The 26,327-nt window shown below is 44.9% G+C and overlaps 1 protein-coding gene across 2 annotated transcripts in view; it reads left to right on the top strand.

Annotated features, from left to right (window-relative positions):
• The window catches only part of LOC140191916 (tubulin alpha-1C chain), a 44,392-nt gene extending 18,704 nt beyond the window's left edge, over positions 1–25,688 (top strand). Inside the window, exons 1-4 of one of the 2 annotated variants that reach the window (XM_072249782.1) lie at positions 22,856–22,994; positions 24,054–24,276; positions 24,374–24,522; positions 24,610–25,688. In XM_072249782.1, the coding sequence (XP_072105883.1) occupies positions 22,992–22,994; positions 24,054–24,276; positions 24,374–24,522; positions 24,610–25,584 (1,350 nt within the window). In that variant the 5' untranslated portion in view covers positions 22,856–22,991 and the 3' untranslated portion in view covers positions 25,585–25,688. Of the gene's footprint in view, positions 1–22,855; positions 22,995–24,053; positions 24,277–24,373; positions 24,523–24,609 lie in introns of those variants that run through there. The other variant, XM_072249783.1, reaches the window with a different exon arrangement.
• Positions 25,689–26,327: the final 639 nt, after the last annotated feature.

The raw sequence follows: 26,327 nt of genomic DNA, 5'->3' as shown, positions 1-26,327 counted from the left end.
TGAAACATATAAGATTATTAAGGGATTGGACACGCTGCAGGCAGGAAGCATGTTCCCGCTGATGGGTGAGTCCAGAACCAGAGGCCACAGTTTAAGAATTAGGGGTAGGCCATTTAGAACGGAGTTGAGGAAAAACTTTTTCACCCAGAGAGTGGTGGGTATATGGAATGCTCTGCCCCAGAAGGCTGTGGAGGCCAAGTCTCTGGATGCTTTCAAAAAAGAGATGGATAGAGCTCTTAAAGATAGTGGAATCAGAGGTTATGGGGATAAGGCAGGAACTGGATACTGATTGTGGATGATCAGCCATGATCACAGTGAATGGTGGTGCTGGCTCGAAGGGCCAAATGGCCTACTCTTACACCTACTGTCTATTGTCATCAGTGGTGATTCCTGCTTCCTTCTGCCACATCAAGGTTCCCTGAGGAGCATAAGACCATAAGACTTTGGAGCAGAAGTAGGCCATTCTGCCCATTGAACCTGCTCGGTCATTCTATTACGGCTGATTTATTATCTGTCTCAACCTCATTCTCTTGCCTTCTCCCTGTAACCTTTGAACCCTGACTAACCAACAACCTATCAACCTCCACTTTAATTAAACCTAATGACTTGGCCTTTACAACCAGTCTCTGGAACTCATACCATATCCATTTTCTCACTTTATTTAACAAGCCTGGTAGGTGTATGTGAGACTGCATGCACAATCTGATCGGAAAGCTATTGATGTTTTCTTGTTTTGTAAGTTACCCTGCCCACTGGGCCATTCCTGAGTGCTTGGTACAAGCTCTAAGTATGATCCCCACATGTTTGGCAGCTACCTAAACACCAGCTCTTCAGTTTTCTTCTGAGAGGAGAGATAAGCCAGTTTAATTTGGAAACAATACTGTTCCTTGCGACATGAACAAAAATGTAAAAACAGGAATTTGAGAAAGCCTCATCATGTTAATTTGTGAAGAAAAAAAGTCCCCAAATTCCTGTGTTCCATTCCTGAAGGTATTGACTCACACTTTAATGCATTTAGCTCCTTAACCATTTATTCACTATATTATGTTGACTACCGACTGACTGTAATTCTGTTCACACTTGCTCACTTTCCAGCACAGGTCACTGAATAATGAGAGGAAGTAGGAACCCAGGATAATTTCTCACTACCAACACCTTCCACCCCCATCTACACTTCCTGCTGCCTCGGGAAAACAGCCAACATAATCAAAGACCCCTCCCACCCCGACAATCCTCCCTTCTCCACCCTCCCATCAGGAGGAAGATACAGCCTGAAAACACATCCCAACCAGGCTCAATGACAGCTTCTATCCCACTGTTATAACACTACTGAAGATAAAATTAGCTTTATTTGTCACATGTACTTTGAAACATCAAAACATACTGAGAAGTGCATCGTTTGTGTTGACCAGCACAGTCCGAGTGTCGGCACCAACATAGCATGCCCACAACTTTTTAACCTTAACCCATACGTCTTTGGAATGTGGGAAGAAACCCACATGGTCATGGGGAGAAAGTATAAATTCCTTGCAGACAGCAGTAGAATTGAAGCCAGATTGATTCTTGAGCTCACATTCTAACATTATGGCCATACACCTTCTTGTCAGCCTGCATTGCACTTTCTCCGTAACTGAAACGCTTTATTCTACACTCTATTATTGCTTTTCCCTTTGTATTATCTTGATGTACTCATGTTTTCAATGATTTGTATAGATGGCATGCAAAACAAAAGCTTTTCACCATTTCTCAGTACGTTTGATGATAATATCCCAATTACCCAGGGTGTATGGGGTATCCAGGGAGGGGTAGCACATCTGGTGAAGGGGCTTGTCGTGTCCATTTTGGGACAGCTCGCTCACCTTTGGTCCCCATGGACACTCAGCTCTCACCTGTGGCTCCAAGTAGCTCTTTGCATGTGACAGTGGCCACACCCCAGTACACCACTTCAACAGGAGTCTAAACCAGCTGAGGGTGGCCAGTAGACCTCATACCCTGGTGAAATAGGGACAGCCTGTCCTAGCAGGAGAAGGCAATTCCAGCGGACTGGTTGGATGGGATCCAATGGCCAGAGAGGCCATTCTGCGATGCTTCGTGGAGAGTGAAGGGCACGATAGGGCACAGAAAAAGTCATGTTCATCCACTGCAACCAAGGAAGATCCCAGTCTGCGACGGCTATTCTCACTTCCTGGACCTCCAGGGTCGAGAGAGTGGAACTGCCCCAGTGCAACAGCTTTTCCAATTGAAAAGCTCTTTCGCACAGGTTTCCTGTCATTGTTGGATAGGAAGCAAAGAGTGGGAATAAACGGGACCTTTTCAGAATGGCAGGCGGTGACTAGTGGGGTACCGCAAGGCTCAGTGCTGGGACCCCAGTGTTTACAATATATATTAATGACTTGGATGAGGGAATTAAATGCAGCATCTCCAAGTTTGCGGATGACACGAAGCTGGGTGGCAGTGTTAGCTGTGAGGAAGATGCTAAGAGGATGCAGGGTGACTTGGATAGGTTAGGTAAGTGGGCAAATTCATGGCAGATGCAATTTAATGTGGATAAATGTGAAGTTATCCACTTTGGTGGCAAAAATAGGAAAACAGATTATTATCTGAATGGTGGCCGATTAGGAAAAGGGGAGGTGCAACGAGACCTGGGTGTCATTATACACCAGTCATTGAAAGTGGGCATGCAGGTACAGCAGGTGGTGAAAAAGGCGAATGGTATGCTGGCATTTATAGCAAGAGGATTCGAGTACAGGAGCAGGGAGGTACTACTGCAGTTGTACAAGGCCTTGGTGAGACCACACCTGGAGTATTGTGTGCAGTTTTGGTCCCCTAATCTGAGGAAAGACATTCTTGCCATAGAGGGAGTACAAAGAAGGTTCACCAGATTGATTCCTGGGATGGCAGGACTTTCATATGAAGAAAGACTGGATGAACTGGGCTTGTACTCGTTGGAATTTAGAAGATTGAGGGGGGATCTGATTGAAACGTATAAGATCCTAAAGGGATTGGACAGGCTAGATGCAGGAAGATTGTTCCCGATGTTGGGGAAGTCCAGAACGAGGGGTCACAGTTTGAGGATAGAGGGGAAGCCTTTTAGGACCGAGATTAGGAAAAACTTCTTCACACAGAGAGTGGTGAATCTGTGGAATTCTCTGCCACAGGAAACAGTTGAGGCCAGTTCATTGGCTATATTTAAGAGGGAGTTAGATATGGCCCTTGTGGCTACGGGGATCAGGAGGGAAGGCTGGTGCAGGGTTCTGAGTTGGATGATCAGCCATGATCATAATAAATGGCGGTGCAGGCTCGAAGGGCCGAATGGCCTACTCCTGCACCTATTTTCTATGTATGTTTCTATAACCAACAACCAATTACCCTCCCCTCAATATTGAACAATATATACAACTGTAGCTCCTCAGTTATATCAAATAACTAAGCAGAGCTGGTATCATATCTCAGCTCTATCTGTTCTGTCTGCTCAGTGTTACTTTGAGTGACAAAAGGACACACACAACAGAAGCTGGAGGGTTCCAGCAGCCCATCCAACCTGCTGCACTATGTAATAAGATCACGGCTGATACTTTGCCACAATCCATCAACTGAATATGCTCAATGAGCAAATATCATAGCTCTTTGGAGTAGCAGATTCCAAAGAATCGCAAAAGAAATTGCTGCTTTTCTCAGTAATAAATGCTTGACCCCTTATCATGAGACTGTTCCCCAGTTTTGGACTCCCCATTCAGAAAAAAAACACTGTCAATTCTCAGAATGTCTCAATAACATCATCTTGTACTCTTCTAAAAAAAATCTGGTGAACGAAGGCTTTTCTTACACAATCATTCCTCCGTGGGCAAGTCATACATCCTGGAAATTAATCTAGTAAAACTACACTCCATGGTCACTTTATCAGGCACACCAGTACACCTTGTTAATGTAAATATCTAATCAGCCAATCATATGGCAGCAACTCATAGAACATACAATAGTACAGCACAGTACAGGCCCTTTGGCCCACAACATTGTGCCGACCCTCAAACCCTACCTCCCATATAACCCCCCACCATAAATTCCTCCATATACCTGTCTAGTAGTCTCTTAAACTTCATGAGTGTATCTGCCTCCACCACTGACTCAGGCAGTGCATTCCACGCACCAACCACTCTCTGAGTTAAAAACCCTCCTCTAATATCCCCCTTGAACTTCCCACCCCCTACCTTAAAGCCATGTCCTCTTGTATTGAGCAGTGCTGCCCTGGGGAAGAGGCGCTGGCTGTCCACTCTATCTATTCCTCTTAATATCTTGTACACCTCTATCATGTCTCCTCTCATTCTCCTTCTCTCCAAAGAGTAAAGCCCTAGCTCCTTTAATCTCTGATCATAATGCATACTCTCTAAACCAGGCAGCATCCTGGTAAATCTCCTCTGTATCCTTTCCAATGCTTCCACATCCTTCCTATCATGAGGCGACCAGAACTGGACACAGTACTCCAAGTGTGGCCTAACCAGAGTTTTATAGAGCTGCATCATTACAATGCGACTCTTAAACTCTGTCCCTCGACTTATGAAAGCTAACACCCCATAAGCTTTCTTAACTACCCTATCCACCTGTGAGGCAACTTTCAGGGATCTGTGGACATGTACCCCGAGATCCCTCTGCTCCTCCACACTACCAAGTATCCTGCCATTTATTTTGTACTCTGCCTTGGAGTTTGTCCTTACAAAGTGTACCACCTCACACTTCTCCGGGTTGAACTCCATCTGCCATTTTTCAGCCCACTTCTGCATCCTATCAATGTCTCTCTGCAATCTTCGACAATCCTCTACACTATTTACAACACCACCAACCTTTGTGTCATCTGCAAACTTGCCAACCCACCCTTCTACCCCCACATCCAGGTTGTTAATAAAAATCATGAAAAGTAGAGGTCCCAGAACCGATCCTTGTGGGACACCACTAGTCACATCCCTCCAATCCGAATGTACTCCCTCCACCACAACCCTCTGCTTTCTGAAGATGATCCAATTCTGAATCCACCTGGCCAAACTTCCCTGGATCCCATGCCTTCTGACTTTCTGAATAAGCCTACCATGTGGAACCTTGTCAAATACCTTATTAAACTGCATGTAGATCACATCCACTGCACTACCCTCATCTATATACCTGGTCACCTCCTCAAAGAACTCTATCAGGCTTGTTAAACACGATCTGCCCTTCACAAAGCCATGCTGACTGTCCCTGATCAGACCATGATTCCCTAAATGCCCAGAGATCCTATCTCTAAGAATCTTTTCCAACAGCTATCCCACCACAGACGTAAGGCTCACTGGTCTATAATTACCTGGACTATCCCTACTACTTCTCTTAAACAAAGGGACAACATTCGCCTCCCTCCAATCCTCCGGTACCATTCCCGTGGACAATGAGGACATAAAGATCCTAGCCAGAGGCTTAGCAATCTCTTCCCTCGCCTCATGGAGCAGCCTGGGGAATATTCCGTCAGGCCCCGGGGACTTTTCCATCCTAATGTATTTTAACAACTCCAACACCTCCTCTCCCTTAATATCAACATGCTCCAGAACATCAACCTCACCCATATTGTCCTGACCTTCATCAAGTTCCCACTCATTGGTGAATACTAAAGAGAAGTATTCATTGAGGACCTCACTCACTTCCACAGCTTCTAGACACATCTTCCCACCTTTATCTCTAATCGGTCCTACCTTCACTCCTGTCATCCTTTTGTTCTTCACATAATTGAAGAATGCCTTGGGGTTTTCCTTTACCCTACTCGCCAAGGCCTTCTCATGCCCCTATCTTGCTCTTCTCAGCCCCTTATTAAGCTCCTTTCTTGCTTCCTTATATTCCTCAATAGACCCATCTGATCCTTGCTTCCTAAACCTCACGTATGCTGCCTTCTTCCACCTGACTAGATTTTCCACCTCACTAGTCACCCATGGTTCTTTCACCCTACCATTCTTTATCTTTCTCACCGGGACAAATTTATCCCTAACATCCTGCAAGAGATCTCTAAACATCGACCACATGTCCATAGTACATCTCCCTACAAAAACATCATCCCAATTCACACCCACAAGTTCTAGCCTTATAGCCTCATAATTTGCCCTTCCCCAATTAAAAATTTTCCTGTCGTCTCTGATTCTATCCTTTTCCATGATAATGCTAAAGGCCAGGGAGCGGTGGTCACTGTCCCCCAGATGCTCACCCACTGAGAGATCTGTGACCTGACCCGGTTCATTACCTAGTACTAGATCTAGTATGGCATTCTCCCTAGCCGGCCTGTCCACATACTGTGACAGGAATCCGTCCTGGACACACTTAACAAACCCTGCCCCATCTAAACCCTTGGAACTAATCAGGTGCCAATCAATATTAGGGAAGTTAAAGTCACCCATGATAACAACCCTGTTATTTTTGCACCTTTCCAAAATCTGCCTCCCAATCTGCTCCCCTGTATCTCTGCTGCTACCAGGGGGCCTATAGGATACCCCCAATAGACTAACTGCTCCCTTCCTGTTCCTGACTTCCACCTATACTGACTCAAAAGAGGATCCTGCTACATTACCCACCCTTTCTGTAGCTGTAATAGTATCCCTGACTAGTAATGCCACCCCTCCTCCTCCCCTTTTTCCGCCCTCTCTATCCCTTTTAAAGCACTGAAATCCAGGAATATTGAGAATCCATTCCTGCCCTGGTGCCAGCCAGTCTCTGTAATGGCCACTACAGCATAATTCCATGTATGTATCCAAGCTCTCAGTTCATCACCTTTGTTCCTGATGCTTCCTGCATTGAGGTACACACATTTCAGCCCTTCTACCTTACTGTCTTTACACCGTTTATTCTGCTTCTCTTTCCTCAAAGCCTCTCTATATGTTAGATCTGGCTTTACTCCATGCACTTCTTTCACTGCTCTATCGCCCTGGGTCCCATCCCCCTCGCAAATTAGTTTAAACCCTCCCAAACCATGCTAGCAAACCTACCTGCAAGGATATTGCTCCCCCTCGAGTTCAGGTGAAACCCATCCAATCTGTACAAGTCCCACCTTCCCCAGAAGAGATCCCAATGATCCAAAAATCTAAAACCCTGCTCCCTGCACCAACTCCTCAGCCACGCATTCAACTGCCATCTCCTCCAATTCTTACCATCTCTGTCACGTAGCACTGGCAGCAATCCTGAGAATGCCACCCTTGAGGTCCTGTTCTTCAGCCTTCTGCCTCGTTCCCGAAACTCACACTTCAGGACCTCATCCCTCTTCCTGCCTATGTCGTTGGTACCAACATGTATCACGACTTCTGGTTGCTTTCCCTCTCGTACCAGGATGTCGTGCACCCGGTCAGAGACATCCCAGACCCTGGCACCCGGGAGGCAACAAACCATGCGGGTGCCCTTCTCACGTCCACAAAATCTCCTGTCTGCTCCCCTGACTATAGAGTCTCCAATGACGACAGCTCTCCTCTTCACCGTCCCACCCTTCTGCACCACAGGGTCAGACTCAGTGCATAAAAGCATGCAGACATGGTCAAGATGTTTAGCTGTTGTTCCGACCAAAACATCAGAATAGAGAAGAAATGTAATCTAAGTAACTTTGATCGTGGAATGATTGTTGGTGGCAGACAGGGTGGTTTGAGTATCTCTGAAACTGCTGGTCTCCTGGGATTTTCATGCATAACAGTCTCTGGAGTTACAGAAAATAGTGTGAAAAAAAAATCCAGTGATCGGCAGTTCTGTTGGTGAAAATGCCTTGTTAATGAGAGAGCTCACAGGAGAATGGTCAGACTGGTTCAAGCTGACAGGAAGGCAACAGTGACTCAAATAGCCTTGCGTTACAACGGTGTGTGCGGAACAGCATCTCTGAATTGACAATATGTCAAACCTTAAAGTTGATGGGCTACAACAGCAGAAGACCATGAACAGACACTCACCGGCCACTTTATTTCCTAATAAAGTGGCCACTGAGTGTATGTACTCTGGATATGGAGACCAGAAATGTACGTAGTACTGGTGAGATCCTGCCAAGACCCTGTTCAAGCAACACACATCAAAGTTGCTGGTGAATGCAGCAGGCCAGGCAGCATCTCTAGGAAGAGGTACAGTTGATGTTTCGGGCCGAGACCCTTCGTCAGGACTAACTGAAAGAAGAGCTAGTAAGAGATTTGAAAGTGGAAGGGGGAGGGGGAGATCCAAAATGATAGGAGAAGACAGGAGGGGGAGGGATGGAGCCAAGAGCTGGACAGGTGATTGGCAAAGGGGATATGAGAGGATCATGGGACAGGAGGTCCAGGGAGAAGCAAAAGGGGGAGGGGGGGAAAAACCCAGAGGATGGGCAAGGGGTATAGTCAGAGGGGCAGAGGGAGAAAAAGGAGAGAGAGAGCAAGAATGTGTGTATATAAATAAATAACGGATGGGGTACGAGGGGGAGGTGGAGCATTAGCGGAAGTTAGAGAAGTCAATGTTCATGCCATCAGGTTGGAGGCTACCCAGATGGAATATAAGGTGTTGTTCCTCCAACCTGAGTGTGGCTTCATCTTTACAGTAGAGGGGGCCGTGGATAGACATATCAGAATGGGAATGGGATGTGGAATTAAAATGTGTGGGCACTGGGAGATCTTGCTTTCTCCAGCGGACAGAGCGTAGGTGTTCAGCAAAACGATCTCCCAGTCTGCGTCGGGTCTCAGCAATATATAGAAGGCCACATCGGGAGCACCGGACGCAGTATATCACCCCAGCCGACTCACAGGTGAAGTGTCGCCTCACCTGGAAGGACTGTTTGGGGCCCTGAATGGTGGTAAGGGAGGAAGTGTAAGGGCATGTGTAGCACTTGTTCCGCTTACGAGGATAAGTGCCGGGAGGGAGGTCGGTGGGGAGGGATGGACAAGGGAGTCGCGTAGGGAGCAATCCCTGCGGAAAGCGGGGGGGGGGGGGAAGATGTGCTTAGTGGTGGGATCCCGTTGGACGTGGCGGAAGTTATGGAGAATAATATGTTGGACCCGGAGGCTGGTGGGGTGGTAGGTGAGGACAAGGGGAACCCTATTCCTAGTGGGGTGGCAGGAGGCTGGAGTGAGAGCAGGTGTGCGTGAAATAGGGGAGATGCGTTTGAGAGCAGAGTTGATGGTGGAGGAAGGGAAGCCCCTTTCTTTAAAAACAGAGGACATCTCCCTCGTCCTGGAATGAAAAGCCTCGATAAGCAGGCACTCCCAGTGGCCACACATTTTAATTCCACATCCCATTCCCATTCTGACATGTCCATCCACGGCCTCCTCTACTGTAAAGATGAAGCCACACTCAGGTTGGAGGAACAACACCTTATATTCCGTCTGGGTAGCCTCCAACCTGATGGCATGAACATTGACTTCTCTAACTTCCGCTAATGCCCCACCTCCCCCTCGTACCCCATCTGTTACTTATTTTTATGCACACATTCTTTCTCTCACTCTCCTTTTTCTCCCTCTGTCCCTCTGACTATACCTCTTGCCCATCCTCTGGGTACCCCCCCCCCCCTGTTTATCTTCCTGGGCCTCCTGTCCCATGATCCTCTCGTATCCCTTTTGCCAATCAATTGCCCAGCTCTTGGCTCCATCCCTCCCCCTCCTGTCTTCTCCTATCATTTTGGATCTCCTCCTCCCCCTTCCACTTTCAAATCTCTTACTAACTCTTCCTTCAGTTAGTCCTGACGAAGGGTCTCGGCCTGAAACGTCGACTGTACCTCTTCCTACAGATGCTGCCTGGCCTGCTGCATTCACCAGCAACTTTGATGTGTGTTGCTTGAATTTCCAGCATCTGCAGAATTCCTCGTGTTTAAGACCCTGTTCGGTTGCCCATGCAGAGGGCCATCACTGAGTCTTTCAGGGATCGATTAGTACTTGGATTACAAAAGGGAATAAATACTTAGCAACTGGGGGGGGGGGGGAAGCAGTTGAGGCAAAGTGATGTCTGTGGTCCTGGCATCAAAAGCCTGATCAACTACAAGACCTCCTTCAACTACTACCACTATGCCTTCTAAATCCACCATCTCCATCACCTAGAAAGCTCAAGAGAACACCAGCCTCTGCAGATTCCCGCCAAGGCACACACCACCCTAACTTGGAAATCTGTCACTGGATTGTGGCGTTTGAAAAAGGCAGCTCACCGCCACGTTCTTAAAGGCAGCTGAAGATAAGTAACAAATGTCAGTGATAGAAATATAAAATGACTCTTGCGTTCATATACCTGACACCTCTTTTGTATTTATTTAATTGAAAAGCAAAATTACTGTTTCACATTACCCTCACTGAGTAGTTTTCAAAATGGTTAATGCAGTGTCCATAAAATGTTTCAATTCTATTGTTACATTGTGCTGCACTGCTGAACAGTGCAGGAATCAATAAGTGGCGCTATCTAACATTCCACACATTGCTGAGTCAGTATCAGACTGCCTCCACGCAGATAAAGCTGCATGCTTGACTTTGTTCAACTGCAGAATGCTCTCACGCAGCATAACAATATAACTTCAAACTGCATTGAAAAGCTTAAACTTGAGAGCTTGTTTCTCATACCTTCCGCGGATCATATCGCCTGTAAAAACCTGCCTTGAACCCGTTTTTTTGGAACCTTGCCGATGTATCAATCTGTTTCAATGTGCTATAAATATTTCAAGGCAGAATAAAAGATAAAATACTCAAAATGGTGAAAGCAGCGGGCGGGGGGGGGGGTAGATTGGAAGTGGTTACTATACAACTTCCTTTTCTTGGACGTCAGCAAGATAATTGTTTAAAATAGCCTGCACTTAACTTCAAAAATAAATTAAAATAGACGTTGAAGTCCTTTAAACTAGTCAGTGCTTCATAATGCTTTTGTTTGAAAAAAAACATAACCAGATTGCCTGACAATGACTTACAAATAAGTTAATACCCCAGCATTATTCTGCACCTTTTGGTTCGGGTTTGGCCTAGAAACTTCTCTTATTCACTTCTCTAAACACTAAAATGAAGGAGCGCTGAAAATTAGAAGCAATGAGTGAACAACTTGTACGTAAGGCAGTATGTAATGCAAGTCATTTCTTCTTCTATACCTTTTATTAATGTCATTTCACAAACAGAAGAGGCACCTACAATGAACCAAATCAACTTATTAGTATTATGCAAACTAGTAAAGAATTGCACAATTGAGTTCAAGAGTCAGGAAGTTTTGATGCAGCCTTATAAAACACTGGTTGGGCCACATCTAGAGTACAGTATTGCATTCAATTCTGTTCAGCCCCATCATAGGAAGGATATGGAGGCTGTGGAGAGGGTGCACAAGTGGTTCAGAATCAAGCTTAATATCACTGGCATATGTCATGAAATTTGTTGTTTTGCAACACATAATAAAATTATAAATTACAATAAGAATTATATATAAAAAAGAAAATTAAATTAAATAAGCAGTGCAAAAAGAGAGGGAGACAAAAAATAGTGAGGTAGTTTTCATGGGTTGGTTCCTTGTCCATTCAGAAATCTGATAGCGGAGGGGAAGAAGCTATTCCTGCAACTATGAGTGTGTGTCTTCAGGCTCCTGTACCTCCTCCTTGATGGTAACAATGAGAAGAGGGCATGTCCTGGGTGATGGAGGTTCTTTATGATGGATGCTGCCTTTTTGAGGCATTGCCTTTTGAAGGGGTCCTGGATGCTGGTAAGGCTAGTATCCATGATAGAGCTGGATGAATTTACAACTTGCTTGCAGCATTTTCAACATCCAAAGTATCAAAGTATGTATTTTGTATATGACCTTGAGATTCATCTCCTTACAGGCAGCTACAAATGAAAGAAACCCACTAGAACCCATTAAAAAAAAGACCATCAAACACCCAATGTGCAGAATAAAACAACAAAGTCCGTGCAAATAACAGAAGTAAGTAACATTGGGAACTGAAGTTCACGAAAGTGAGTCCACAGCCATGAAGCCAGTCACTACTGTAGCCAATCTAGGAGCCCGTTGGTTGCAGACCACGGCATCAGTTCAGCGCGGAGACAAATAAGTTCACAGAGCAGCGAGCTAAACCAGCCCATCACTCCCCTCCAGTCCCAACACCCTGACCTTTCCAATTCAGCCCAGTGCTTAAATCAATCAAACCTCGGGTTGTTCCTTGGTCTTGAATCCAGACCCTGCTGCTTCAATATGCTCTTGGGCCTGAGCATTGCTGGCTCAATTCAGTCTGTACCCGACCCTTCTAATTGGCCCCGGCACTTAAATCAATCAAACCTCGGGTCTTTCCTTGCTCTCAGGCCCCGCTGTCTTGACTCTGCTCACCTCACCTTGGTTCTCGCACATCAAATCGCCTCCAAATCCGCTCCAGCAATGGCCAAACATTGGCTCATTCCCCACTCTCAGGTCCGGGCCCTGCCGCCTCGATTCGGCCTGTACACGCGACATTCGTCCGGCATCTTTGAGATTTCAGTTTACACTGCGAAAATGCCAGGTTGTACAGGCAGTGCAATTCTGAAAGGAAAGCTACAAACTATTGATTGCAGTGATCATGTCTGAGAAAACGTGATTAATACAGTAATTTATGGTTTAGTTTATTTTGTTTGCTACCAGAAAATAGTCCCTGTGCTTCACCAGTGGCATCTTAAACTGGAAGCCTGATTCCAATCCAGTGCAGTGGCCCCTCCATACCAGATTGTAATGCAACCAGTTAGAATGCTCTCTACGGTTCATCTGTAGAAATTTGTGAGTATCTTTGGTGACAAACCAATGCTCCTCAAACTCCAAATGAAATATAGCTGCTGTCATGCCTTCTTTGTGATTGCATCAATATGTTGGGCCCTGGGTAGATCCTCAGAGATGTTGACACCCAAGAACTTGAAACTGTTCACCCTTTCCACTTCTGATCCCTCGATGAGGACTGGTGTGTGTTCCCTCGACTTCCCCTTCCTGAAGTCCAAATCAGTACCTTGGTCTGGCTGATATTGGGTGCGTTGTTGTTGTTTCAACACCACTCAACCAGCTGATCTACCTCACTCCTGTACGCCTCCTCGTCACCATCTGAGATTCTGCCATCAACAGTTGTGTCAGTAAATTTATAGATACCATTTGAGCTGTGCCCAGCCCCACAGTCATGGGTGTAGAGAGTAGAGCAGTGGGCTAAGCACACACCCCTGAGGTGCACCAGTGTTGATCGTCAGTGAGGTGGAGATGTTAGTTCCGCTCCACACAGTCTAGTCTCCTGGTGAGGAAGTCAAGGATCCAGTTGCAGAGGGAGTTACAAAGGCCCAGGTTTTGAAGCTTTTTGATTGGAACTGATTGGTATGATTGTGTTGAACGCTGAGCTGTAGTCAACAAACAGCATACAGACGTAGGTAGTACTATCATCCAGGTGATCCAAGCCCAAATGGAGAGCCAGTGAGATTGCATCTGCTATAGACCTATTGAGATGATAGGCAAATTGCAGCGGGTCCAGGTCCTTGCTTAGGCAGGAGTTGACCTAGCCATGACCAACCTCTCACAGTAGATGCGAGTGCCACTAGGCAATAATCATTGGGGCAACTCACCCTGGTATGATTGTCGCCGTTTTGAAGCAGGTGTGAACCTCTGCAGCAGTGAGAGATTGAAGATGTCCTTGAACACTCCCGCCAGTTGGTTGGCACAGGTTTTCAGAGCCCTATCATCGGGGTTGATGCCTTGCAAGGTTTCATCCTCTTGAAAGATGTTCTGATGTCAGCCTCTGAGACGGAGATCACAGGGTCACCAGATGCCGCAGGGATATGTACAGTTGTAGTTTTACTCTCCCTTTTAAAATGTGCATGAAAGGCAAGGAGCTCATCTGGGAGTGAAGCATCACAGTCATTCATGATGTTTGGTTTCATTTTGTAGTATTAGCCCGCAAACCATGCCAGAGCTTATGTGTATCCATTTCTGTCTCTAACCTCAAGGTTGTACCTGGACTACTTATATAGTTCTGAATCACCGGTCTCTAACCTCAATTGGAATTGTTTTCTCGCTGTTAAAATAGCCTTCCGTAGATTGTACCTGGACTTCTTGTATAGTTCTGAATAACCACTGTTGAATGCCACAGACCTAGCCAACGAACTACGAATCTTCTGGTTCATCCATGGCTTTTGATTTGGGTATGTCCAGTATGTTCTCATCCGCACAGGGTTTGATGAAGTTGGTGATAACTGTGATATTCATTCAGACTCGAGTCCTGTGAGTGCTCCTCCACCTCCCTTGACCAGACTTACTTGTTTCTCACCACTAATGCTGTAGTGTTTAGTCTTTGCCTATACGCTGGGAGTAGAAGTACAGCCAGGTGATCGGACTTCCCTAAGTGTGGACATGAAATGGTAAGCTTTCTTGATAGTGGTATAACAGTGGTAAAGTGTGATGACTTCTCTGGTTCCACAGGTGATGCGTTGGTGGTAGTTGTTCAGAGACTTCTTCAAGCTGGCCTGGTTTAAATCTCCCACGATGATAGGGAAGGCATCAGGGTGCACAGTTTTGTGCCTGCTGATTACGTTGCACAGCTCTTCCAGTGCCTGTCTGACATTGGCCTGAGGTAGAATGTACACGGCTTCCAAGATGATGGCAGAAAACTCCCTCGGCAGGTAAAAAGGGTGACATTTGACTGCTAGATGTGCCAGGTTGGGTGAACAGGACTGAGACAGAACAGCTAAGTTTGTGCACTATGATGAATGAATCATATAACATACTCCATCTCCGCTGCTTTTAAAAGACCGAGCTGTCCTTTCTTTGCGGAGAATGGTGAAGCCATCCAACCCAATGGAACAATGCCCACTTATCAGAAAGAAAAGGCAGCTGATCCCACAAATGGACTCAGACACAGCCACGACCCACTAACTTAAGCAGCAGAGGAAATGAGGAACATAAATATGGTTCTCATGTGGTTCAAAGTTTAAAATTATATATATATAGTCAAAAAAAAACCCAAGATGCAGCCATGCTAAAACTTTACAAGGCAATGATCAGACCACATTCGGAATATTGGGAGCAGTTTTGGGCCCCATGTCAAAGAAAGGATCTGCTGGGATTGGAGAGGGTCCAGGGAAAGAAAGGGTTAACAAATGAGGAGGGTTTGATGGATCTGGACCTGGAGTTTAGAAGAATAGCGGGGGGGGTGGGGGGTCTCATTGAGAGTTAAAGCCTAGATAGAGTGGATGTGGAGGGGATGTTTCCTATAGTGGCAGAGTCTAGGACCAGAGGGCACAGCCTCAGAATAGAAGGATATTCCTTTAGAACAGAGATGAGAAGGAATTTCTTCAGCCAGAGAGTGGTGAATCTGTGGAATTCATTACAAGGCGTTGCTCCTCCAACCTGAGTGTGGCCTCATCGCAACGGTACAGGAGGCCATGGATGGACATGTCAGAATGGGAATGGGAAGTGGAATTAAACTGGGAGATCCTGCTTTTTCTGGCGGATGGAGCATAGGTGCTCGGCAAAGCGGTCTCCCAATCTATGTTGGGTCTTACAGGAGGCCACACTGGGAGCACCAGATAAAATAAATGACCCCAACAAACTCACAGCTGAAGTATCACCTCACCTGGAAGGACTGTTTGGGGTCCTGAATGGTAGTGAGGGAAGAGGTGTAGAGGCAGATGTAGCACTTGTTCGGCTTGCAAGTGCCAGGAGGGAGATCAGTGGGGAGAGATGAATGAACAAGGGAGTCCCATAGGGAGCAATCCCTGCAGAAAACAGAGTGGGGGGGGAGGGAAAGATGTGCTTGGTGGTGGGATCCTGCTGGAGATAGTGGAAGTTACAGAGAGTTATGTGCTGGATGCGGAGGCTGGTGACAGGCTACCTCCGGGCATCCAGCGTCCAGTGTGTGGATTGTGGGCCTGCTATGTTGGCATTTGAATGTGTGGCAACACTTAAGGGCTGCCCCCCAGCACATCCTTAGGTTGTATGTTTCAATGCACATGTGCTAAATAAATGAATCTGAATTTGCATGTGTACAGTAATAAGCATAAAGAAGCATATTGATCATTACTTTAGGGGTTTCAGATTAGACAATGACCTTCCCTGTCCAGAACCATGACACACATCAGGCTGAGTCAATGGTCTCTCAGTTCGTATCAAATTAGTTATCATTCCTACTTCCTTGGGACACTAAAGGAATATGGTACATCCACTTTGACCCTCATCAGTTTTTACAGATGCACCACAGCTTGGTATGGCAACTTACACAAAATGCTGGAGGAACTCAGCAGGTCAGGCAGCATCTATGGAGGGGAATAAACAGTTAATGTTTCAGGCCGAGACTGAAGAAGGGTGTCAGTCTGAAACGTTGACTGTTTATTCCCCTCCATAGATGCTGCCTGGCCTGCTGAGTTCCTCTAGTACATTGTGTGCATTGCGCTAGATTGCCAGCATCTGCGACATCTCTTGTGTTTTTGGCATGACAACTGCTCTGCCCATGACTGCAAGAAACTGCAGAGAATTGCGGACATAGTTCAGCACATCACACCAGCCTCCCTTGCATGGACTCTGTCTACACTTCTTGCTGCCTCAGGAGAGCTGCCAACATAATCAAAGACCCCACGTACCCTGGACATTCTCTCTTCTTCCCCCTCCTGTCAGGCAGAAAATACAAATCCTGAAAGCATGTACCACCAGGCTCAAGGACAGCTTTTCTCCCACTGTTATAAACCTATTGAACAGTCGATACTACAATAAGGTGGACTTTTGAGCTTACAATCTACCATGTTATGGCTTTGCACCTTATTGTCTGCCTACACTTCACTTTCTCTGTAACTGTAAAACTTCATTCTGCATACTGTTATTGCTTTCCCTTGTGCTACCTCAATGCATTGTTGTGATGACATGATATATATGGACAGCATGCAAAACAAAGTCTTTCGCTGTAACTTGGTACATGTGACAATAATAAACTGACAATCTACCAATTTTTACATTGGATCTTTATTTGTTTGGGTTGCAGTTTATTAATGAAAAATGTCTTCAAATTGGGTTGAGGGAAAAGGTTTGACCAACATAAATATAAGGAGTTAAAATATGGTGTCAATCTCTCACAACCCAACTTATAGATACACCAAAGTAAAATGGTCTTCCAGGAAAGCTGAAACGGTGCAGTTGTGCTTTTTTGAAAAAAAATCCTCCTGAACAAGGAATGAAAAAGAAAAAAAAAATGCCCTTTGTATTTTTTTCAGCCGGTGATGTGCAGTTTGAAGTTGTAATGCAGAAAATGTGGCTGCTAAATTATAATGGCCAGCCTACCTTTCTAGCAATGTAGTGAGAGGGATTAATATTTGTCTGGACACCAAAACTTTTTTCAGCTTCCTCACAATAGTGTCACAAAATCTTCTATATTCACCCAAGAAGGCAACTGGGGATGTGAGTTTATATTTTATCTGAAAGACAGCACCTCTCACAGTGTGGTACTTGACTCGCATAGCACGGGAAGTATGAACCCAGATCTTTGTGCTCTAGCTTCAGGTGTGGGATTTGAATCAGAAATCTTCTGACTCAGCAGCTGACCCAGAAGAGTCTGCTGCTGACTCTTGGTACTAAATTGTAAGTCTGGACTGGATTGAACATGTACAGTACATATTGGGTGTGGCTGCTGACTACGAGGCAAGTTTGATCATCTGAATGTTGCTTCTACTCAGATCCTTGCGAATGTAATATGATGCCAATGCAAGCAATAAGAAAGCCTCAGCTTTGAACCTAGTCTCAGTGCTGACAACAGATATGATTTCAGATTAGTTTGAAATGCTGTCGCGCTCAACTGGTATTAAAGCCAGACTTGAATTCCATTGTAATGAATCTGTCTCATGTATGAATTGCTGGGTTGAATATATACAAATCATATCAATATATGATACTGTATTATTCACTGCTGCACAGAATAGAAAGCTTCAAGAAATTTAGGACAGCAAACTCACATACCTTTTATCATTTTGAGAAGATTACAATGTTCTGTGTTATTAATATGTGATTAAAATTAAATCTTTACCAACTCAGGTTGCCATCTGTAGCTATTAGGCTTTAACAAGTGAATCTGGGTGAATTCCAGTATTTATCCGGGTGGCACAGTGGTAGTGCCAGTTGAGCCTCTGCTTAAGAACGCTCGAGATTCGGACTTGATTCCAATCTCAGGTGCTGTCCATGTGGAGTTTGCACGTTCTTCCTGTATGGATTTCCTCTCAAATCCCAAAAGATCTGTGGGTTGATAGGATAATTTGCTGCTGTAAAATGCCTCTTAGTGAGTAGGTGACAATTAGAATCTGGGGGAGTTGTTGGGAATGTGGGAAGAATGAAATGCGATTAAAGTTGTGGTTGATGGTCGGCATGGACTTAGCGGGCTGAAGGGCCTGTTTTCCTGCTGTATTGCTCTATGACTTTCATCAAGGATGCATCTGTATCTCTAAACACTAGGAACATCATGAAAAATCTTTCTCAAAATCTCACTTTAAACCTTTTAAGATGAAAAATAAACTATCAATTGAGTCAATATTTTTAAGAATGTGTTAAAGTAGAAGTACCTTGGATTTCAGGATCCTCCAGCAAGTTCTTCTCCATTCTTAAAAATATTGACTGTTTATAATCTATGTAAGATAACTGCCAAGCTCATCTTTCAAACAAGTGTTGCCGCAGTCCCGACATGTCCTGACACAAGTAGTTTGCTTCAATGGTTACTGGCTGCTTTCAAGAAACACAAGAAAATGTAAAGTCGTGAGTTATATGAGGCTATAAAAGACAACATCCACTCTCCATCTGCAGTAGAGGTAGGGCCGGGGTGGGGGAAGTCACCAGACATCCATTAAATGCAAACCCTGGCCTACCTCTTGCTAGCCTAGGGCAAAATGAGGTTAATTCAGCTGGCCCGCCACTGCCTTAGCTGATATTAACACTGCAAGAACATACTTTGGACTTTATTGTCTAATTCCAGGGCACTTAACCCTTGTAATTCAGAAACCTGCAATGTTGGTGAACAGAGACAATTGTGTTTACATGTTCTGCTGTAAATTGGGGTTGGCGAGTTCAGAGGTCAAAGACCAAAAGTTGAAGCCCTTAGGTTGGCGAGTCTGGAGGTCAGAGGCCCAATGTCTACATGTCGGGGACCATGTTCTGGAGGTTGAAGGCCTGGAGGTGGCCTGTCCTTTGTTTGGAGGCTCATCTATGTGTGTGGGTGGGGAGGTGGGAAAGGGGTTGGTTTTGTTGCTGTTGCTTGTTATTGGTGTTTGTGTTGTTCTGCCGTGATGTGTCAGTGCCAGAACGTGTGGCAACACATCCTGAGACTGTGTTGGTTGTTAACGTAAATGATGCATTTCACTGTGTTTCGATGTACATGCAATAAATAATAAATACATTTAAATCTAAATCTAAATCAGTTAGGTTGTAGTTGGTTTACTGGGGGAAGGGGAATGTACACATACATTTCTATTACATTTATATTGAATTCTCTGCATTTGACCCAAAGCCTCCATTAATTCATGAACAGAGTTTGAGGAAAAAACTCACCCATCCTCCCCAGAGCTCCAAGTATCTTCCTGATACTGTGTCTCTGATATGCCAGCAGGAGCCTGTAGCCCTAAATGACTTTCCCAACTCATTTTCTTTATACAAGAAGAAGGCGAGGATGGCAAGGAGATGGTAGTGGGAGAGAAGGGACTGATGGGGACATGGTGTATCAGAAGTCAAGTGAATGGTGGGAGAGGAAAGGGTTGGTAACTGGGATTGGAAGAGGAATCCCGGAACAGAATGATAAGGATTGAGGAGGAGGGTACAGGTGATCAAAGTTTGGGGAAAAGAGGTCACACCTTACATATTAAGAACACAGTACAGTACAGCACGTGAAATGGCCCTTCAGCCCACCATATCTGTGCTGAGCACAATGCAAAATTAAACTGAATCCCCTTTCTGTCTGCAGATGATCCATATCCCAGCATTCGCTGCATACTCATGCCTCTCTCTAAAAGCCTCTTGAATGCCACCATCGTATCTACTTCCACCACCCTTGGCAGTCCATTCCAGGCACCCACCACTCTGTGTAAAAAACTTATCTCGCACATATCCTTTAAATTTGCCCCCTCTAAAATTAAAAGCATGTCCTCTAGTCTCTGACATGATTCTGGCTGTCTACCCTATCTGTGCCTCTCATCATTTCATAAACATATCCAGCTAGACCCCTGAATCCGTGCATCCAGAAATCCACTCATACCGTATTTTACCCTCCACTGTACAATCTGCAAAGGTGCAATAAATATGCTGCGACATACTTTGTTACTTATATACTGTGTCAACTTGTAGTTGAGTGGTGTAATATCTGCAGCTATTACCAATACGTGCAACTGAAGCTAAGAGCTACTTAAATGTTTTGCTGCATTGCAGTTTCAGAACACAGCTCAGCATATCACAGGAACCAGCCTCCCTTCCATGCACTCTGGCTACACTTCTCACTGCCTCGGTAAAGCAGCTAGTGTAATCCAAGACCCCACCCACACTGGTCATTCTCTCTCCCACCAGGCAGAAAATACGAAAAACAGAAAGCTCGTACCACCAGGCTTAAGGACAGCTTCTACCCGAATGTTATAAGACTATAGAATGGTCATAAGTACGATAAGATGAACTCAACCTCGCAATCTACCTCATTCTGGGCTTGTACCTTATTGCCTGCCATTATCTTATTAAATGATTGCCCAACTCTTGTTCCAAAATCATTCATGCATATTGAATTTCTATCCTGGCTACTTTACTATACTCCATGTCCCCAACTTTGGTGATATGGACACTCAAGGCATTTCATACTTTTGTTCAGTTTAAGAGACGCCCAATGAGAGGCTCAGACACCAAGCATAACTTGAGACAAGAGGTGGTCATTCGTGCTGATCAGAAAAGGCTACAGAAAGTGGTAGATACAGCCCAATCCATCACAGGTAAAGCCCTCCCACAGAAGCATTCATTATCAAAGACCCCTACCATTCAGGCCATCTCCTCTTCTTGCTATTACCATCAGGCAGGAGGTACCAGAGCCTTAGGTCCCACACCACCAGTTTCAGGAACAGTTATTACCCTCCAGCCATCAGGCTTCTGAACTGGCGTGGATAACTTCACTCACCACTATTCTGAACTGAGTCTACGACCTACAGACTCACTTTCAATGACTCTTTACAACTCATGTTCTCAGTATTATACATTTTTGCAGAGCTTGTCTTCTTTTGTACCTTGGTTGTTTTCTCTGTAGCAGTGGAAAATGAGGAGAGACCTGGTATACGTTTATAATCTAATGAGAGACATCGATACAGCTAGTACCTTTATCCCAGGGTTGAATTGTCTAATACAGTACCAGTGGGCACATGTTTAAGGTGAAGGTGTGGGGAGGGGCAAGATCAAAGGAGATGTGCACGGGAAGTTTTTTTTATACAAAGAATGGTGGGTGCCTGGGGTATTGGTAGAGGCAGATACAACAGAGGCATATAGAAGAAGCTTAGATAAAGCACAAGAATGTGCAGAAAAAGTGAACATCCCCATTTCTTATGATGGAAAGATGTCAAACCAGGTCAGTCTCTCCCCCTTCCCCCTTTTTCCATTTCCCATTCCAGCTCCCCTCTTACCCCTTCTCTTCTCCTCACCTGCCTATCACCCCCTCTGGTTCCCATCCTCCTTCCATTTCTCCCATGCTCCAGTCTCCTCTCCTATCAGATTTCTTCTTTTTCAGCCCTTTACCTTTCTGCCACTATTACAGCTCAGATTCCGGAGTTCAATTCTGACATCATCTGTAAGGAGCCTGCAGTCCCTGTGAAATGTGTGTGTTTCCTCTGTATTCCCTGTGGAATTGTGGGTTTTCTCTGGGTGCTCTGGTTTCCTCCCACAGTACAAAGATGTACTGCTGAGTAGGTTAATTGGCCATTATAAATTGTCTTGTGATTAGGCCAGGGTTAAATTGGGGATTGAAGGACTGGAAGGACCTATTCCACATTGTTTCCCAATAAAATAATCACCTCTGTACTTCTCATTTCATTTCCCCCTTCCCTCACCTACCCACCATTCCCCCTCACCTATCATCTGCGAACATGTACTCTTTCCCCTCCCTTCCACCTTCTCATTCTGGCTTCTTCCCCCTTCCTTTCCAGTCCTGATGAAGGCTGTTGGCCCAAAACGTCAACTGTTTATTCCCCGCTGACTTGTTAACTCTTCCAGCATTTTGTAAGGAATTGAAGCCTGGGGCAGAGTATCATATATGGAGGTACATGTGTGAAGGCACAAGTGGTCAACTTCTGCTCCTACTTTCTTGTGCATATCAAACTAGGAAATTACAACAAAACATTTAGGAAGTTTTCCTGATGGACTCAGTCACCTAAAATCTCGAAGTATGTTTATTAACCAAAATACCAGAAGACCTTAAGACACAGGAGCAGAATTATGCCATTCACCTCATCGAGTCTGCTCTGCTATTTTAATGGAAAAATCCATGGCTATTAAACGTCTGTTTTCCATGTTATCACCAATAAATTTACAAAAGCCTAATAGATTAAAAGTGTAAGATGTAAACTAAAAAGGTTAACTATTTTGAATATTTAGCCGTAAAGATGATGTAAGACGTGTTGGAAATAATGTCACGCTTTTGGCTGAAGCTTTGAGGCAAATTATCTGTTTCTGAGATCATGGCGCTTAATTGATACTGTACTGCAGCAGCACCAGCGTGCAACGAGGGGAGCTGCGCCTTTTCCAAAGCTGTTCTTCACAAGATGCCACATTTCCTTTTCGAGTAATTTTTGTTTAAAATGTGATGAGATGACCAATTGCGCCGCGCCCCGCCGAGAGCGCGCCTGTCAGTCAAGCCTCGTTTGCCCCACCTAAACCCATTGCCCCGCCCACCATTATGTGACGTCACAGACCCTATTAAAGTAGCCGCACCCGCACGGAAGAAACAGAGATCTCTTACAGCGACTCATTGCGGTCACTTTGTAAGAGAAGAAGCGACTCAGCAACGGTCATCAAATCGCTATTTTCTTGAAATCTGAAAGAAGCTGAAAGCACGAACCAATATGGTGAGTCTTTTTACATTCATAATGTAGTGGGAAAGTAATTGTAAGCGGGTGACTTTTGGTTTCCATCTTTATAATCGGACCCTCCCTCCTAAAGTTATCTTCACTTAACTTCAATTTGAAATTTCACTTATCTATTTCTTCCCTTTAACCTCCCGTCCCTTGTCTTGTTTTCTGTTTTTCCCGCCTTTCAGTCGTTAACGGTTACAGTGAGCGATAAATTTTAGAGAATTTGGCGCCGAAGGGATCGGAGAATGAAGGGGTGTGAGAGTAACTGAATTTGCGTTGGTTTTAAAATAAAAAAAACTTTTTTTTGAGTTAACGAAAAAGTTGGTGCGCCCCTTTTGCCTTGTCGGATGTTAAGATGGTGGCGCGCGGTGACGGTTGCCGTTGGACCGAGCACGAGGCGGCGGTTTAGCCGCGCGCTGATTGGCCACGAGGCCAACTGCCGCCGCACTTCAAAAAAAAAAGCCGTTATGCCCACTTGTCTATTCCCGGCGTTGGTTGACTTTTAATCACTTTTTTTGTGATAGTAGTCAATAGCTACGACCTAATTGCTAGTTTAGCTAGTTTTGTTCTGCTTGAAGATGCCTTTATCTGGAGGAGATGATGTAATTAGCAACCGGTCACATGGCTGGTGATTTGGCAACTGATGAGATCATGAGAACTAACCTCGATCTACTGGGAGAAGTTTCTTTTTCGCTCTGTTTAGTCGCATTAGCTCTTTAGATGAAAGGTTTGGTTGCCTAGAGCCCTACAGGGAATTTTCTTTGTGAACCCAACTCTCTTCTCTTCTCTCTTTCCCCCCCCCCCCCCCCGTTTGCTATTAGCATGCTGCGTATTATTAATTCAACTATTGTGACATAATTCAGGCATTTAGAATCGGCTTGAATTACCTTGTATTTGCAGTTAATTAAGTTTGTTTTTTTTTCCCCCAATAGTGTTTTCTTTGGCTTTTAGTTTAACTTGCCTTTAATTGGATTTTCCAGTTTTGTTTGGGCTAGCTTCAAATAACAATCTGGTATATGCAAGTTAACACTTTTCTCTCATATTTCTTAACAGCGTGAGTGTATCAGTATCCACGTTGGCCAGGCTGGTGTCCAGATCGGCAATGCCTGCTGGGAGCTGTACTGCTTGGAACATGGCATCCAGCCTGATGGTCAGATGCCCAGTGACAAGACCATTGGAGGTGGAGATGATTCCTTCAACACGTTCTTCAGTGAGACAGGAGCAGGAAAGCATGTTCCCCGAGCTGTGTTTGTAGACCTGGAACCAACTGTGATAGGTAGGTGCCACTTGCTTATTCCATCATTCTTAGTCACATAATAATAATAATAATAATAATGTATGACTGAGACTGAAAAACCTTGCTTCTTCTATAGATGAGGTTCGTACTGGTACTTACCGCCAGCTCTTCCATCCTGAGCAACTCATTACTGGGAAAGAAGATGCAGCCAATAACTATGCCCGTGGCCATTACACAATTGGCAAGGAGATCATCGACCTGGTTCTGGACAGAATCCGCAAATTGGTAAGTATTTGTGCTGATGTCTGGAAATGAACTTGTGCCAGGGTGTATTTGGATGCAAATGACTAAATGTACCCTTGTCTTCCACAGGCTGACCAATGCACAGGCCTCCAGGGCTTCCTGGTCTTCCACAGCTTCGGTGGTGGCACTGGCTCTGGCTTTACATCCTTGCTGATGGAGCGTCTGTCAGTTGACTATGGCAAGAAATCCAAGCTTGAATTCTCCATCTATCCAGCTCCCCAAGTGTCTACAGCTGTAGTAGAGCCCTACAATTCCATCCTAACCACCCACACCACCCTGGAGCACTCAGATTGTGCTTTCATGGTTGACAATGAAGCCATCTATGACATCTGCCGCAGAAACCTTGACATTGAGCGACCCACTTACACCAATCTGAACCGCCTCATTAGCCAGATAGTGTCCTCCATCACTGCCTCCCTCCGCTTTGATGGTGCCCTGAATGTTGATCTGACAGAGTTCCAGACCAACTTAGTGCCATATCCCCGCATCCACTTCCCATTGGCCACCTATGCCCCAGTCATCTCTGCTGAGAAAGCCTACCATGAGCAGCTGACAGTAGCAGAGATCACCAATGCTTGCTTTGAGCCAGCTAACCAGATGGTCAAATGTGACCCACGCCATGGCAAGTACATGGCCTGCTGCCTCCTTTATCGTGGTGATGTGGTGCCAAAAGATGTCAATGCAGCCATTGCTACTATCAAAACCAAACGTACCATCCAATTTGTGGATTGGTGTCCAACTGGTTTCAAGGTTGGCATCAACTACCAGCCTCCCACTGTGGTCCCTGGTGGTGACCTGGCTAAAGTACAGCGTGCTGTGTGCATGCTGAGCAACACCACAGCTGTTGCTGAAGCCTGGGCTCGCCTGGACCACAAGTTTGATCTGATGTATGCCAAGCGTGCCTTTGTTCATTGGTATGTTGGTGAGGGTATGGAGGAAGGAGAATTCTCAGAAGCCCGTGAGGATATGGCTGCTCTGGAGAAGGATTATGAAGAAGTGGGTGCTGATAGTGCTGATGGTGAAGAGGAAGGAGAAGAATACTAGATCCTAGTTCATAACTAATGTTGCCCTGTTTCATTCTGTTTTCTTCTAATTCGTGCCTTTGTTCTGTGAAACACCTTTAATAAAAGCTGAAGTTCTGAAATAAATATTGGTGTAGAATCACTCAATGGAAATATATTTTAATATTAATTGAGTTTATTTGTTGGCTGTGGGGGGAATCATTGAGGTTTGTATGGGTGAAAGAATATAGTTTGTATATATTAAGAGGCATGGAGTAGATTACCATAAATCTATATTCCAGGGTTTTTTTAAAAAATAAATAAATCGGTGGAGGGGAGTATACAGTGTAATTACATTAAATGGTAGATGCCTGAATCTCACTGGGGTAGTGGTGAAATGTAATAATTCAAAGGGCTTTTAGATGAGTGAGTCGTGCAGGAAGGTGTTGCTCTGTACAGACATGAGATTTTACTGGAGGGCTATGCCCTACTATAATCTGTTTAAAGCTAATTAAACAGGACTGTTAAAGATGAAAATTGTCTATATTGCAGTGTCCAGATGAATTGGTCACCTAAAATCAATTGCTATTAAAACTAAATTGGACTTGAAAGTTACTAAATGCATCTCTAAACCAAAGATACCAACTTTAATTTATGTTTATGGTTTTAGTTGTAAATGTGCAAGAAAGTAAGACTACAGAATCATGAGTGACCAATTTCAGATGGACCCTGCAGAGGAGGCATTTCTGTTTCAAAATATCCAAGATTTTTCTACCCTGCCATTGC

This window comes from Mobula birostris, chromosome X, assembly GCF_030028105.1.
Source record: "Mobula birostris isolate sMobBir1 chromosome X, sMobBir1.hap1, whole genome shotgun sequence".
NCBI classification, from domain to species: domain Eukaryota; kingdom Metazoa; phylum Chordata; class Chondrichthyes; order Myliobatiformes; family Myliobatidae; genus Mobula; species Mobula birostris.
The sequence above is the reverse complement of the archived record's forward strand: the minus strand, read 5'-3'. Positions and strand labels throughout refer to the sequence as shown.